At 39.5% G+C, this 16,528-nt stretch overlaps 1 protein-coding gene across 3 annotated transcripts in view; it reads right to left on the bottom strand.

Moving 5' to 3' along the window:
* Positions 1 to 368: 368 nt before the first annotated feature.
* Positions 369 to 16,528, bottom strand: part of mxi1 (max interactor 1, dimerization protein) — a 27,779-nt gene continuing 11,619 nt past the window's right edge. For all 3 annotated transcript variants that reach the window (XM_016489666.1, XM_016489667.1, XM_016489668.1), the window contains exons 4-6: positions 5,621 to 5,735; positions 3,850 to 4,039; positions 369 to 2,813 (exon numbers count right to left, since the gene is read on the bottom strand). In XM_016489666.1, the coding sequence (XP_016345152.1) occupies positions 2,650 to 2,813; positions 3,850 to 4,039; positions 5,621 to 5,735 (469 nt within the window). In that variant the 3' untranslated portion in view covers positions 369 to 2,649. The remainder of the gene's footprint in view (positions 2,814 to 3,849; positions 4,040 to 5,620; positions 5,736 to 16,528) is intronic.

Here is a 16,528-nt window from a genome sequence, read left to right as displayed (position 1 = left end):
AAAGTGCTTCATTTGTATTCTGATATCATGTCATCCCAAACTGCAGATGCACATGACACTAAACAAAATGGCTCTTGTATTTTCTTAAAGTAGTTCATTATTTTGTGTGGGGAAAATAATTATGTGCATGTGTATCAGTACTAAAACGACAAGTAGCCTACTGAGATTTAAGTCAATAAAGAAAATGAAGAAAAACACAAAGCATTTCCTGATCTTTTTTTGACAATCTTGGTGTTTATTGTAAGTATTGCATTTTAACTCACAGCTAGAATCAGAGTGGATGTTTACAAAGAATGGCCACAAGTTCATCGGGACCTCTGTTCCTTCCCAGTGGAAAAGCTTCGCCTCTAACAGACCCTTTTCCCCGAGTCTCTTGACAAAACATAGATGCTGTTTCAGGATCCGTTTAGCATTTTTCTTTTCCTCCGGAGCGACTGAGAGCTGATCCCAGACCAGCACCACTTCTCTGGGAAGTATCGTTGAATTCGGATCTGGATCGGTACACGGTGGCCTCAAGAGGACACGGTCCATTCTCTTCAAAAATAAAATAAAATAAAACTAAACTAAAAGCACCGGCATCTCAGTATGGGCCCTGGCTTTAAATAGTGCATATTCATAAACCAATAAAACAATATGAATGAAAAGGATAGACAAAAGCAACATGTCCTCTTGTGAGGACGACAGCAGAGGTTTGGCCAGGTGTTGATGAAGCACCAACGCACGTGAAAAAACGCCTCCGTGACGTTCACCTCAGTTTGTTCTAAACAATGAATTTACACCCGACTAAAACAGTCAATACTAAAACTCTTAACTGGGGTGAGTACAACTACTCCACACATATGGGGCCGTTCAGCAGCCAAAAGCATTTGGTTGATGCTGGATCTGGACACCTAGCAGATGTCCGTGTTGCTCTATTGCAGGCAGAACGTTTACAAATTAGACTTGGCTTTAAAACGCACTAAAAAGCAGCTCTGCATTTGGGGAGGAAATATAAAATAAAAATAATAAATCACAGACGGAGTGAGGTTACGGTTTAGAAGAGAATTAGGAAACTAAAAGGGAGGGGAATGCCATCAAAGATTTGACGAATGAAATAAGTCAACCCTTAATTTCCTCCGATTTCGGGATCAAGGGGAGAAAATAAATACTAAGTTACTTGAGGAAAGTTAATCAAGTCTGAATGCCTCTTCTCACACAAAATAAAGAAATTAACGAGTTTAACATACAGTACAGCGGGAAGCAAGAGTTCGTGGCGCTTCGCGCTGATTTGGACGCGCATGCGCCGCTCACTCCACGTCCACAGCACACGACACTAGTAGTGGAATGCCTTTCAGCTAAAACGAATAAAATTCTGAACAGAAGATCGAATAAATAAAGAGCGCCACTCAGAGTTAGCATGCCTTAAACAGAGGTCCGCGCTTTGGCGTCCCACCGACCACTGCCTGCGGTCACTCGTTCTTGTGTGTCCGATTTTAAGTACTTCAGTGTGTTGGTTGTTTAGAGAAAGTCGTCAAATTCCTCGGGCAGCCACAGAATTGAAACTACTTAGGTTTCATCCAGCATAATGAACAAATAATACTGTCCATGCCACCACAAAAGACTCTCAGGTGGAAGATAGTCAATCTTTGCAAAAATATAATTTAAAATGCACAAAACACAAGACATACAGCAATTTCTACCCATGGGTAACTACCTTTTTTTCAACTCAGTTTTTATTTTAACTTTAATTTATTAAACTATCGTATTTATGTACAAAAGTGAGCAAGTTGGCGTTGCTCTTTTGGACGGACACAAGCGTTGTGTCTCAGGAGTAGGAGTGCTAATGTGTTGATCTGACTACAAGAGTTTATTGCTTACTTCTGCCAGGAGAGACATCTATAGTTAAACACAGGGGTGGATATTTCTCTGACGTGGCGCCAGTTCTACGGAGGGCTCTACACGGTCGAGTGCAAGATCGCTGGGTTTTAGCTGCTGCGTGGAAAGTAGCTCCACGGTTTAATGCACCAAAAATTCCCACAGCCGTGGGATCGTAGATTTTCAGTCGTCTTTGATGAACGCAGTAGATCTTTCTGCTTTATTGGTTTTGTCACGTAGCACCAATGACAGTCCTCATCGCCGTTGAGCAGCGACGTTAGAACCATTAGACCGGATGAGAAGGAAATCAACAGGTTTGGGTTTCTTGGGTTGATATGGAGTTACAACATGTCAGGTGATCCAATTTGGGTGGGTTTAGTTGAATGTTTCACTAGTGACCAGTTCACGACCCATTCATGTAGAGAATTAACAATCAGGGGTTTGAATTCAAAATTAAACATCTATTTTTATACATCTTAGCTTTCCTTTCGGAAAAAGGGGATTTGGATAATGACAATTATCAGAAAAGTCTCTTATTCAGGAATGTAACCATCTAATAACCCAATTATAATCACAATCACAGATTGTTTCCATCTCACTCATATTCTCTCAGATACATTCACAAACTTAAAACAACACATCAGGCATTCTATAGGGCGGGCGGTGTTCTGGTCACCTGACTTAAATAAGGGTCTCCGATTGGTCGAGGAGGGAAAGGTGGGTAGGAGGCAGGACTCACTTCGAGGGCTGGGATAGTGTGTGTGTGTGTGTGTGTGTGTAAAGGAGGAGCTCGTTTTATGAGCTGAAGGCCAGTTTGATGCTGCAGGAGGAGTAGCCCTCATCGCTGGCAGTGCTCTGTAGACTGCTGTGGTCGTCCAGATCGCTGGTGCTAGCTGTGCTGACGCTGTCCAGCTCTCCATGAGAGAACTCTGTGCTCTCCACATCCACCTCCATCTCTTCTGTGTTCACAGAGAGAAAGGGAAACAAAGTCAGACAACATGTTCATAGCATCGTGTATCACATCAGGTATGTCACATGAAGTGGTAAAAGATATCTAGCTTGGCATTAGAGACAGAACAATAGATGATAGAAAGATAGACAGAATGACAATAACAGATAAATAGAACTACAGAACGATAGAACGATAGATAGATAGATAGATAGATAGATAGATAGATAGATCAGAACGATAGACTGACAGAACGATAGAACAATAGATAGATAGATAGAACAGAATAATAGACTGACAGAACAATAGATAGAACGATATAACGACAGACAGATAGAACAGAATGATAGATAGATCAGAATGATAGATAGAATGACAGAACAATAGAATGATAGAACGATATAACGACAGACAGACAGACAGATAGACAGATAGATAGACAGATAGAACAGAATGATAGATAGAATGACAGAATAGAATGATAGAACGATATAACGACAGACAGACAGACAGACAGATACAGACAGATAGAACAGAATGATAGATAGATCAGAATGATAGAATGACAGAACAATAGGATGATAGAATGATATACAGACAGACAGACAGACAGACAGACAGACAGACAGACAGACAGACAGACAGACAGATAGATAGATAGATCAGAATGAGAGATAGAATGACAGAACAATAGGATGATAGAATGATATAATGACAGACAGACAGACAGACAGACAGACAGACAGACAGAACTGACAGAACAATTGATAGATAGAACAGAACAATATAACGACAGACAGATAGATAGATAGATAGATAGATAGATAGAACAGAATAATAGATAGACTGACAGAACAATTGATAGATAGAACAGAACAATATAACGACAGACAGAAAGATAGACAGATAGATAGATAGAACAGAATGATAGATATAATGACAATGATAGAACGATAGATAGATAGATAGAACGATAGAACGATAGATAGATAGATAGATATGTATTTATTATATATAATAGATATATAAACACATGAAGCTCCAACCTTGGTCTGAGTCAGAGTGGTCGGATCTCTCTGAGCTGAGGGTGGAGCCTACACTGTCAGTGCGTATCCTCTCGCCCTCCAGCACGCCCCCGCCGCCCCGCAGCAGGTCCAGACGCCTCCGGAGGTGACGCTGCTCTCGCTCCAAACTCTCCAACTGATACTGAGACTTACGCTCCGCTTCCTCCAGTTTCTGTGGGAAGACAAAGAACGGTGACTCACGGATAATTACGGAAAATCACTAACGGCACGCACAAAAAATTCACAGTGTAATCAATGGTTATTACAGCTAATGCATAAGTAAAGACACGTTCAGCGCTATAAGACCTTTAATTTATTTTGTTCCTTTTTATCACTTCAGGATTGGGAAATGTTGCAAGCCAGATTCAAACCTGCATTGATTTGCAAGAGCACTAACCAAAATTTTAAACAACTTCATTAACATCATGCTATATGAAATAGCAGGACGGGTGATTTAAAGATGTGTGTTTTGTCAAGCTCATGTGACTAATGGATTTGTTTACTACAGTTCTGAACCCAGTTCGGATCAATAACCCCACCCCCACCCCCACATGTGACCTTTGTGACCTTATAATACATTACGCTACAACTATTCAGCATGACCCCAGCTACAACCACTAACGCGCACACACACATGTAACTGGTCGGGACAGCTTAACCTGTTATTAGGGGAAAACCAGTAGGACATCAGAATGAAAGCCAAACTGAAAATAAAGTATCTGTCTTTAGTGCTTGACATGTGTTTTACAAAAAAGCTCTTAAGGCATAGAAACTGATTTGTCACATTAAGGGATGTGGCTCTGCTTACACGAAGCTGTGGGTTTTTTGTAAGGTGTTGTGGCTGTTTAAATGTGCGGATGTGAATATTTTATATAAGTGTAGTCTTTTACATACAATAAATAAAACCGCTTTTATTTGGCTACTGATCAGACTTTATCTCATGTGAATGAACATTCATTTTTCAAACTACTGTTAATTTCTTTACTTCTAAAACGTTTTTAATTAAGAAAGTGTTTTAGTGTTTTAATGCAGTGTTGTTATTGGTAACAAAAAACGAAAACTATTAAAAAAAAAACCTGTTACATTTTAGTTACATTTTTAGTTAATTGAAGTTAAATTTAAATAAAATACAAATATTACATGCAAAACTTAAACTAAAAAAGTAAAATAAAAAAGCCTTGGCAACTACCTGACATAAAACAAGTTTAAGTTGATATACTAAAATTATTAAAAATAAAAACTTAAAAAAAGCAAAAAAAAAAAAAAAAAAAAGGTGAAAAAAAAAACCAAAAATAATTACTAAAACGTACACTAAACATTTAAATTAAACAATTCAAAACATTACTAAATATTTTAATGGTATATTAATAATACTAAAATAACACTGAATATGCTGTTGATAGTTATTCATATTGACATATGGAAGAGTTTGGAAGTTTCTGGTGTCTTATCACCTGTGTGGTTATCCGCCAATGCGATAATCTCAAAATGTCAAAATTAAAAATAAATAAATAAATGAATAAAATAAATGAATTAATTGACAAAGAAGTAACAGTAAATGTTGTTTAGACTGGACAGGAGATCACAGGCAGAGACAGGGGCTACAGGATGAGTAAATGTGGCGAGCCAAATTCGAACTCATATTTCCCACATGAGCACCATGGCTCAGTGTGTCCGAGCATGTGCGCAAACCACTAGGCCACAGCTCCGACATCATCAGCTTAATTTAGGAGCTCCTCTCAAGTGTGTTTACCTTTATGTGTGTTTTGGCCTTGTTGAGCAGTCCCAGAGTGGTGTGGCGGCTGCAGTCTTGTCCCAGCGGGATGAGAGTCTTCAAACGCTCCAGACACAAACGAAGGTGGGCTCGCCTGAAACATGACAAACAGAAACGTCAGCCTCGTACACACACGCACGCACACACCCTGAAAAAACGCAATGAACTCGCTGTACCTGTGTGATCTGACCAACCGCTTACGAGACAACACCTCATTCTCTGGCTTAAACACAAAGCACACACACGCACACACACACATGCCACTGACTACCTGAAGATTGTATTCTAGGAACTCAAAAGTTGAGGTTGAGATTGTTTCCTTTCTGTTGCAAAAGTGACCTATGTGTCCAACAGTTATTAGTGTTAACTAAAACTAAAAATAAGTATTTTAAATACTTGAAATAAAATAAAAATTAAGAATGAACAATAGAACCATATAAAGAACAACAGATGGAACCAAAGAATGGTAGACATAATAGAACTATAGACAGAATGATAGATAGAACAATCAAGAGACAGACAGACAGACGCTCCAGTGTCTGCCTCGGTGTGTGTGGACATTGATTGATCAACCTGGTGCATTAATGGCTGTAGGGAGCAGACTGGTATTTTAGACTTACTTGTAGCTCATACAAATGACTGCACCAGGCCTCTAATTCATCTACACCCATTTTGCCCTACAACCCCTTCACCATGGCAACCAGAAGTAATGCAAATATCTTTAAAGTACTTCTCACGCTATCTACATATCATCTGTCTCCAGACATGACAGCGTCACGGCACGCACTCAAACAGTGCTTGTCGGGAAGGCCGTATAGTATATATGTGCGTGTTTGCTTTCGTGTGTGTGTGGAGTGATAAATGACTTCATTTCAGTCGGCAGACAAGAGACCGTGCCAAACAACAATCACTAAGTATGTCGTCTCGCAGGCTAAGTGAAAAAAAAAATCATTAAAATACCAAATTATTACATCACGCATTAAACACCTCAGTTTCTGTGGTACCTAAAAAGATTGGTTGCATAATGCGAGAAATCAAAACAGAAACCAAAGCAAAAACACACACAAAAAAAAATTGACACGTAATATGTTCTAGGTAAAGTTAGGTGTGTTTCAGTTACTATGAATAACTTGCAGTTCGAATGACAATGCATGCGCAGTAAAGTTATGTAACATAGATGAACTTTATCACGTTAGCTTTGTTGCAAAATCTAAATTAGCAGTTTGATTCCTACATAGGCAGCTGCCTTCTAAAGAGGAATGCTACACTCTTAAAAATAAGGGTTCTTTATTGGTATCAATGAAGAACCTTTCTACTTTACAAAAGGTTCTTTATAGTGGAAAAATGTTCTTTAGATTTTTCAAATGTTCTTCACATTAAGAAAAATTGTTCTTTGAAAAGTTATTTGGGGAACCGAAAACAGTTGTTCTATGGCATCACTGCAAAAAAAAAAAAAAAAACTTTTACAACCTTTATTTATTTATTTATTAAGATTTATTTTTTGGCATTTTGGCCTTTATTATGACAGGACAGGAAGCGAAGTGGGAGAGAGATGGGGGCGGGATCGGGAAAGTTCTCGAGTCAGGATTCGAACTTGGGACGCCCATAGCCCAACAGCGCTGTATGTCGGGTGCGCTGCCCACAAGGCTATTGGCACCGACACAACCTTTATTTTTAATAGTGAACAGTCTTTGAACCTCATAAATGGCTGATATGAAAAAGTTTACATGTACAGACAAAAAAAAACCCTCTGCAAGGCAAACTCAACTTACAATTGACTCCAATGGAGCTAACAGCACAATTCTGCACACCATTTTTGATACTTTTTTGTTGCACTGCATTCTGGGATTGCCTTTTCCTTTCCACAAAGGCAAATGTGACTAAAACAAGTTAACTATATTGCCTTAAAATGCTGCCTCTGTAGGCAGTTCATTTGGTTTTGGAACAGAGTAAACAAACGACCCTTGATAATCGTGGGTGTGCAGAATCTGTGCTTCAAAGCTGCAAGCGGAGTCTATTCTTCTGGTCAAGATCTGACGCTGGTAGAAGATGCCAAGTTTTATACTCCTCTGCATTAGTCATATAGAGAACCCCACAACTCGATTTAATAATAACTCAAATCAAACGTGCCTCTTATGTTTGAGCGTGTTCAGACCTGCTCTCTCTTACACCCCGAGCAAGAATTTTATTATGACAAAACATCTTTACATTTCCTTTAAATGACTCATAAAAATAAACACACACACACACTCATAGTCAGTGCTGTCACGATCATGAAATGTTGGATTACATTTAATTATCAAACAAATGCAATATATAATGTATAATGCATTCATGTGCACTTGCTTGCACTGTAATGTTTATACACATACATCTTTAGATAGATAGATAGATCCGTCCTTTCTGTTTTCTGGTGTGGTGGGGGTTTTATTAGGGGTTGAAAACACATGCTTGCTCCAGATTCTGCTTGGTTTATTGGTAAATAATGAATGGAGTTGGCATAATGCTATGGGCCTAGCATGGTAATAAGTAATGTCAAGGTCAAGAGGGGGTCGACGCCATTCGAACACACTCTTAAATTATAATCTGCATTGAGAACAAAATATTCAACACATTTTCCCCACACAAGTGTGTGGAAAAAAGTATGCAGAATACATACTGGCCTGGCTATTTGCCAACTATCCATATATACACATGTATAATCATAGCTTGCTTCAACAGCAGGAAATCTCACATTTTCCCACGCAGCACCTCTGTCTATGCATCCTGAATCTTAGCATTTTTCTTTAAGTGAGAACACAAACTGCATCCTCTCTCACAATCAACCACCTATTTATAGCATCACGTGCATGTAATATAGATGAAACCCCGAGCCATAATGATGACATGGAGTTACCGTACAGCAATGCATGCACACTAAAAACGTCAGGGTTTTTTCCTACGGATTCTCCCGTAGTATATTTTTCTCCATTGCCTCACATGATGCCTTTAAAGCGTCGTGTCACATGGTTGGGTTATTGCACACCACTGCACAGATTACAAAGCAAGAACAGGCTCTGGGTTCTCAAGCCCTAGTTCGGATCTGATCAATACAGCAGGACTGACAGCTTGATCTGCATTACCAGCCTTGCTTTATTTAAAGGTTTGGCCATGTGCTTTATGATGTCACAATGGGTGAGCATGCAGAAGTGTCCCCATCATATCATTAACAGTCCCAAGCTCTCGAACAGCTCTCAGATTAAACGCGAGCGGTATCCTCCCCCACCACTTAAACACACAGATGGGAGGCCATTATTGGTGCTAGTCCTCGGTTCTCATGTAATCTGTCCAAAAACTGGACGAAAAGCAACGCGAGCATGACATTAGAGAGATGTACCAACCTATAAGCAATGTACACTCATGCTGAGAATAAAAGCAACCTTCAAATGTGGGCAGAGAACGAGGGAGGGAGAGATGGTTGCAGATGTAAAGTTAGAAGGTGGGGGTAGTCAGGATAGAGAGAATGAAAGGGAGATGAATAAAGAGGTAGGAGGAAAAGACAGATACAGGTGGAAAGAGAGTAGAGACAGACACTATGACGGCACTATATGTAAACATGCTTGGAAACAAAGAAGCCTTTGAGCCATGCATGGGCTGAACCAATGACAGCTTACTGTACAACACACGAAGGGGGGTGGATGTGCAAAAATACATATTTTCAAAATCGAATAGTGAGTGGGTTGCCTGCATATAGTTAGTCGACGGACTAGTCTTATTCAGCATCAACAGATCACGAAGTAATGTAATAGGCTGCAAGTGTTTAAAAAAAATTTGATTCTTTTTTTAACTTCATACAGGTCTTGAATGCAATTTTCATGGTGGGATGCTCAAAAAACTGTGTGAGATGTGATACAAGAAGCAGCACTAAAAATATCAAAAACTACAAACAAACCATTGAAAAAATGTGGATGAACTAGTCTCACTTCCATCCGTCTAGTCAGTTGTTGTGCAACTAGTCGAACATTGAGACCCATCCCTAGTAGGGGGAGACAGAACGAGACCTACATCGGGCTGAGGATATACCTTTGCTGCACCCCTGGTTAAACACACATACATAAACACACACACTACAGGCAGAGCGATGGCTACAATCCACTGGGAAATAAAGGAGCATGTACAAACTCAGACAGTAACAGCTGTGGTGGAGCAAGGCCCGCTCTGGCCCATCAGTAACACATGGATTAGTTCACACGTGCTGAGCTGTAATCTGCTCCGTACAGCCCAGACCAGCAGACCCCACTCACATGCCCACAGAGTTTATGTGTGTGGTCATGTGATTGCTGGCCCCATACCTAAAGCTTCAGCAGATGGCTGCGTGCATGGAAAACACAGATTCTCTATTGTACGGCACTCTATTACGTGGGTTTCAATTGGCCAGAAGGTTGTAGACACTTTGGATAATCTAATATTTCGTAGCACTCACTACTACGAATCTACATCCCCTTCAGAAGTCTGAGATCCGCTAGTGAGCGACACCTCGTGGTACCATCACAGAGAGGCTCAAAATCACTTTCCAGAACATTCTCGTTCACCACTCCTGGCTGGTGGAACGATCTTCCCACCCCTATCCGGAATGCTGAATCCCTGACAATTTTCAAGCGACAGCTGAAAACCCATCTCTTTCGAAGCTACTTGTATCCCCCAATTGTAAGTCGCTTTGGATAAAAGCGTCTGCTAAATGACTAAATGTAAATGTAAATGTAATAAACGTGAGGTGATCCCAAAAACAAACGGGACAAAATCAGAAAACAGAAACGTCACCAGATGTTTGGATCACACCACTCTCTCTCAGAAAATCCACTCAATTCGTTTTACTTCCCGGAAGGCCGCCTAATCCGAACACAAAAAATACACACGCAGCGGTGGTGGAAGGGCAAACAGCCATAGGACTCTTCCATAATCAGATCAAAGGCCATGACACACAAAGCAAAGGACCATGGGTGCAGATCAATGTGGTTGGTTATGATTGGACGACCTTCAGGAGGTCCACTGATTGGATGGCTGGATAGTATAGCTTTGTCCCGCATGCCATGAGGAGTACCTAGGCCAAGCATAACATTTCAAGTTCAATTTGGTCCTTGCACCAATTTTGAACGTTTAGTTACATCCTTGCCAGGCCTGCAAACTGTCATACTTTGACACGGAGAAACAAAAAACCATACAAATTTCATTATCAGGTTTTAAGGGTGATGCTGGTGACATTCAACTGACTGTGTCATTCAGGAATGTTACTTACTTCCTAGATTTCAGCCTGTAATTCAAGAATTTGGTTGTACTAGTAAGGAGGAGTCTAAAAATGTTGGGTGTGGATGTATAGCAAGGTTTATGATGGCATCAAGGATGTGGGTCTGTTTGTGTGTTGTTTCTGTAACCTTACCCAATAGTAACCATGCGTGCTGCATTTGAAGCGAGATGTGCGATGAAACACTGTGTTCTTTTACAGAACACAGTAAATGTGGGGCAAGGCAGAGCAGTAGTGGCCTCTGAATCTCAAATGTCCTCTGCTATACTCTTCCGACATAACCCAAAGACTGCCACAGGGGTGTGTGTCCTTCCTGACTCACCCAAAACACCCAGAGCTTTGTCAACCTTCCATAGCATGAGTGTGCATCTACGCGTGCACTGTGAATATGCCCTGGCACGTGTGTGAGTCTACATTGCTTACTTGACCAAAGATCATACTTCCTAAGCTGCTTTTGCTAGCCAAGAAAAGCTTACAAGGCATCAGGTCAGAGAGAACAGTCAGTTCTCAGCTTCCCTTCCAGGAGTTTCTGGAATTCCCAGGGGAAGCGGAATGTTCTGACTCTATCTTCCTCCATACTGTGGGAGGACAACATGTAAGGTCATCGGCAGCGAGTTCTTGTGGAGCACACTTCGGCTATGGATGACCTCGTATCTTCTAAACGCACTTTATTCCTAATGATTCTCTTTGTGGGCAGAAGTGTGTTGTAGCCAATCAGCCCAATTGCCTCTACGTTCTGGAAAGATCTTTTCTTAGGGCCGCTGGTCTATTTTCAGTAAGCCAGCTTGGCAGCTTTATTCCTGAGCCTTTGCATTCTGACTGTCAAACACACCACAGCCCACACATCCACGACAGTGTGCTTAACACTCAACCAAACACCCTCGCTTTCATATACCCAATAATTAACAACCACATACCCATAATTGGAAATGAAATCAGTGATTTCAGTTCAATTCGACATCTTCCTTAGCTGACATCCGAACTGTGCAACCAAACCCAAGTTCAGGAAGTTGAGGCTCACCACATATGTTCAAAGGCATCATAAGATCAAACGGCAGCATGCTTGCATGAATACACGCATGTTATCTGTATACGTGTGGTGGCTTGCGAGAGGCCGGAATGCACAAGACTTTCATCTCCTTCCTCTTCCTTTCTCACATGCAAAAACACTGAGCTATCTTACATCTTCATTAAACAGAAACTGTATGTGATGCCTGACACAAAATGGTCACCGCTTGCCACCTGGGACTGCAGTAAGGCATTGGCAAGCAGGAAACTGTCTTTTATTATTATTAAACAGCATTTTGGTATATCATGAAAGAAGGTAACTTGGAAGGGATGTATTAAAACTTTGTGCTGTTGGGATGTTAGGTACAAAAATTTAAATTGTAGGTGTCCTATCTTTGAGAACTCTACAAGTCATGAAGAGTCAGGGGCAGTGGCGGCTCATGGGTTTTAAAATAGAGGAGGCACACTAATTGCATTGGTCTGGGGATCCCTGCCGATTATTATTATTATTATTATTATTAATAATATCATTATTATTTGCTTAACCACTTTAAAATGGCTTTTTGGGTGCTTTTAGTCCAAAAACGTAAAGAAAACGACACACATACAGCAAGATAATATAATTTCACTTACCTGGCCTATCACTTGAAGCAATCATCCATCCCTTATTAAAAGTCTGTGTTAAAAGAGCTGCCTGCTGTAACGTTAGCCTGTATCCAGCTTAGGCGTGTTCTCCCTTTATTTTTTATTTGTATATATACTGTTTGAATGACAGCTTGGTAAATCTGACTAATGTTAAAATGACATTTTTATGTAATGCTAGAGTAAAACACTACGGTTCACTTTCAGAAGTTGTTGTAGGGGTGCTTTCTTCTCACAAAAAGTGAAACATGTATGCTAGTTATATTAGAATCAGAATCAGAATGAGCTTTACTCACCACTTAAGTGTGCGCAAACACAAGGAATTTGTTGTGGTTTTACAGGGGCTCTTGATACATACATACAAATAACCATATACAGTATATATGACACAAGATAGTTATAGAAGTTCACAGAACTGACTCCGCAACAGCTGAGTAAAACTTTTTCATCTGAGCATGTGGTACTTTAAGCATTATCGTATCGCATATCGCATTATTTAATGAGTTATCGCATATCGCATTTTTCTTCAATATCGCACAGCCCTAGTAATTACCCAATATTCTTTTGAAGTACCTTCGAGAAGTCAATATCGCTACTCATAAGTACTTGGTACATTATCAGCGCAGCGGCAGACGTTCAAACTAATATCACGTAATTTAGTCTCTATGATGCTTGGTTGATATCAGAAAGGAGGCTAGCCTCCCTTACGAGGTTTCTTTTCTTAACACTCCTCAGCGCTGAAAGTGAACACTCGATGGTGATTGGCTCACTTTTTTTAACCAACGGAGGCACGAGAGCTCAGCTCTCCCCCAGCCTCCCCCTACCCTTCTCTATCATTAGCGGTTGTAATTACATCAGCAGATTCATGATAGAAAAGCGGCGCTTTCCAACTTCAGTAACATGTTATGGTATTACAGCTGTGAAATTACAAACAAAAAATACACGTTCTGAGATATGAACTGAAATGAATTGTGAATTTTATTAACATTAAATCGTCCTCCTCCCATTTTCACCTCAAAATTTTGGGGAAGCTGTGCCTCCCCTGCCTCCCCCGACGAGCCGCCACTGGTCAGGGGTAATATGGTTTTGTGTTGGGTGTGGCTGCTGACTGTACCTTCGTCATACAGTAATGTGTTGTGTAATATTTGTTTGTGCTGACACTAAAGGCTGTCCGACAAGCCCTGTCCTCTTTATCTGTACCAAACCCATACAACCCCACGCCAGCGCACTGACACATGTGTAGACATTATCTGAGAAACCCAGCCGGTCTGGTAGGAGATGAGTCTATTGCATGCTCACATACATATGGTGCATTTAAAACTACTCAAGTAAAACGGTGTGCTTTGGTCTAGACTTTAGACTTCTAGCCGGTATTCGGTAATGCGATATATCACGGTAATGCATATGCACGATATTGTTATCGTGGGCACTTCTAAATACCGTGAATAATTATATATTACAAATTATTCCGAATTTTGAATGCATTTTAAGAATACTTTTCCCATCAACTGGTCAAAATGCACAACACCGCTGTATGCTGCGTGAAAGACCCGTGTGCACTCTGACGTAAACAAGCGCGGACGAGAAGCACATGGCAGAACATGTGAGAGACGCTCTGGAATTTCAATACCGTGATAATACCGCATACCGTGATAAAAGCATTAGCAATTAATCGCAACATGAAATTTTGATACCGGCATATCCCTACTTTGGTCCACCAATGATTCTGCAGCAAATTCTTTGTCCAAGTTTCCAATCTCACCCATGTCAAAATGACTGGCAAACAAATAAACGTGACACTCCATGACTAAGCTGTGCTTAAGAAAAGTTAATAGAGCTCCAGGTTTTCATATAGAAGGTCACAAAGGAGTTCCTGTTAGTCTAGACGAGAGTTATTTTCGGTCTTTGAAGTGGAGCCTTCAGTTATTCGCTTGCATAGAGCCTAAACAGCAGGCCCCGCATAGTCGGTGTCTAATGCCTATCAGATAAGCACTCATGAGACCAGAACATACAGTCCATCATCTGTAAACACTCATGCATTGCGTTCACTATGCACACAGGTGGCGATTTCAAAGAAAAACACTACCCATATGTTTGGGACATTTCAAAGAAATCACACTTGTACAGTAATAACCGGTTTCCTTCTGTGAACATCCCATTATGCAAATGACATTGTGAAAGAACGGACATACGAGTGCGTCTATCATTTCTGTTGTCTCCCTGGACAGTAATCTGAAACTGAGGCTGCAGTAGTTATGCAGGACAGAGGGGCGGGTGAGCCATGAGGAGAGGGAATGCCCTTAGATTAGCAGAATTGGGTCACCTCTTAGTTTCACTTTTAGGTACCTGTTGCTGAAGGGACAAGCTGAGGACAACTTTAGGACAATTCTTCTGTGTTTCAAACGTCCTGTTCGCCCCAAGTAATGCCGTTTTTATTTTTCATATTTAATGAAATTTGAAAAGTAGCTTCAATACTTGAGGTGAAGGGATTTTTTTTTAAGCACTACAATTATTCCTCATGATACTTTATCAATTTACTCAGGAACCATATTTTATTGTAACTTTTATAACTTAAGACCACCATTGCATAACTTGTCTCATTACTAAGGATCTTTACAATGTTGTTAACTGCAAGTTTTTTCGGCAATGACAAATATACACTATTCCCTCACTTACCAACACTTGCTCTACAAAAAAGCAAAGCAGGAAATATAGCAACCAAACCACAAAGCTCCAACTTCCAATTTTGATTGTGAGTAAAAGACTGCAATACATCACTGTTTTCAACCACAACATATTAAACAAAAAACTAAAGCATTGGTCTCATATTGGGACCCAAATATCATCTCCTTGCTGACTCTCACCTTTTTTTAATTAAAATTTTAGTACCTAGTTGTAGGGCTGCCACTAACGACTATTTTTATTTCGATTAATCTTTTGACTAATTTATCGATTAATCTAAACGATTAATTTCCCACACACAAAAATCAACAATTTTACTTAAGAATATTTCATTAAACTATTTTATTAAACCAAATGAAATACAAATTTCTATGAAATCCTTTTTTTAAAGCAAAAGTAAAGTGCAACAGAGTGCAAGAAGCAAGTGTCCATCTCATAGTCCAAATCATTGAAATCAAAGTTCAGTATTATGGTATAAGAATGGCAACATACTGTATCCACGTGTTCTAGTCTACTAATAATAAAATTATAATCAAAAAACACTTTTTAAAGGAGTATTTACCAGAAATGTTATTTACCAGAATTTATTTTGGAGAAATGTGCAGTATTTCTGAAAAAAAAATTTTTTTTTAAATAAAATCAATTAATTGGAGATGCTTTTGATTATTAAAATTTAATGGAACCATTAAAATGGAATCCAGAAAATAATGGAAAACAGAATTTGGTAAAGATAAAACTGTAAAACAATCAATTAGACAGGCTTTTTGATTAATAAAATTTAATCTAACCATTAAAACAGAGTATAGAAAAATGAAAATGGAAAAAAAACTGAATTTGAAAATAAAACGGATTTCATAGGGCCCTATAATTATAATTTTTTTTTTTTGTGGTAATAAAAATAGATGTAAGTGAACAATAGCCTTTAAAATTACTTAAAATACATATATAATAGCAATGAGGCAATAATAATTAGTTCAAATAAAGTATCAAAAGCAAGAAATCATATAGTTTTATTGAACAAAACTGTTAAAATACAATGTATTATAAACAATAGAGCTAATGTACATTACGCATTACAACAAAGGCCTGCAGGGGGTGCCAACGACCTGACGATTGTTTTTACACATTGCTGTGCGATCTAATCCTTCTTTAATATTGACCACGCATGATTTCATTCAAATGTCCACTTAATCTTTAATATCTGGCCATTTCTTTAGGACAGAAATGCTATAGCCACTAATTAAAAGAATATGTGGACATCAAAACATGTAAAC

The sequence above is a fragment of the Sinocyclocheilus anshuiensis genome, unplaced genomic scaffold, assembly GCF_001515605.1.
Source record: "Sinocyclocheilus anshuiensis isolate Anshui unplaced genomic scaffold, SAMN03320099.WGS_v1.1 scaffold338, whole genome shotgun sequence".
In the NCBI taxonomy this organism is placed as follows: domain Eukaryota; kingdom Metazoa; phylum Chordata; class Actinopteri; order Cypriniformes; family Cyprinidae; genus Sinocyclocheilus; species Sinocyclocheilus anshuiensis.
This window is presented reverse-complemented; position numbering and strand designations above follow the sequence as displayed.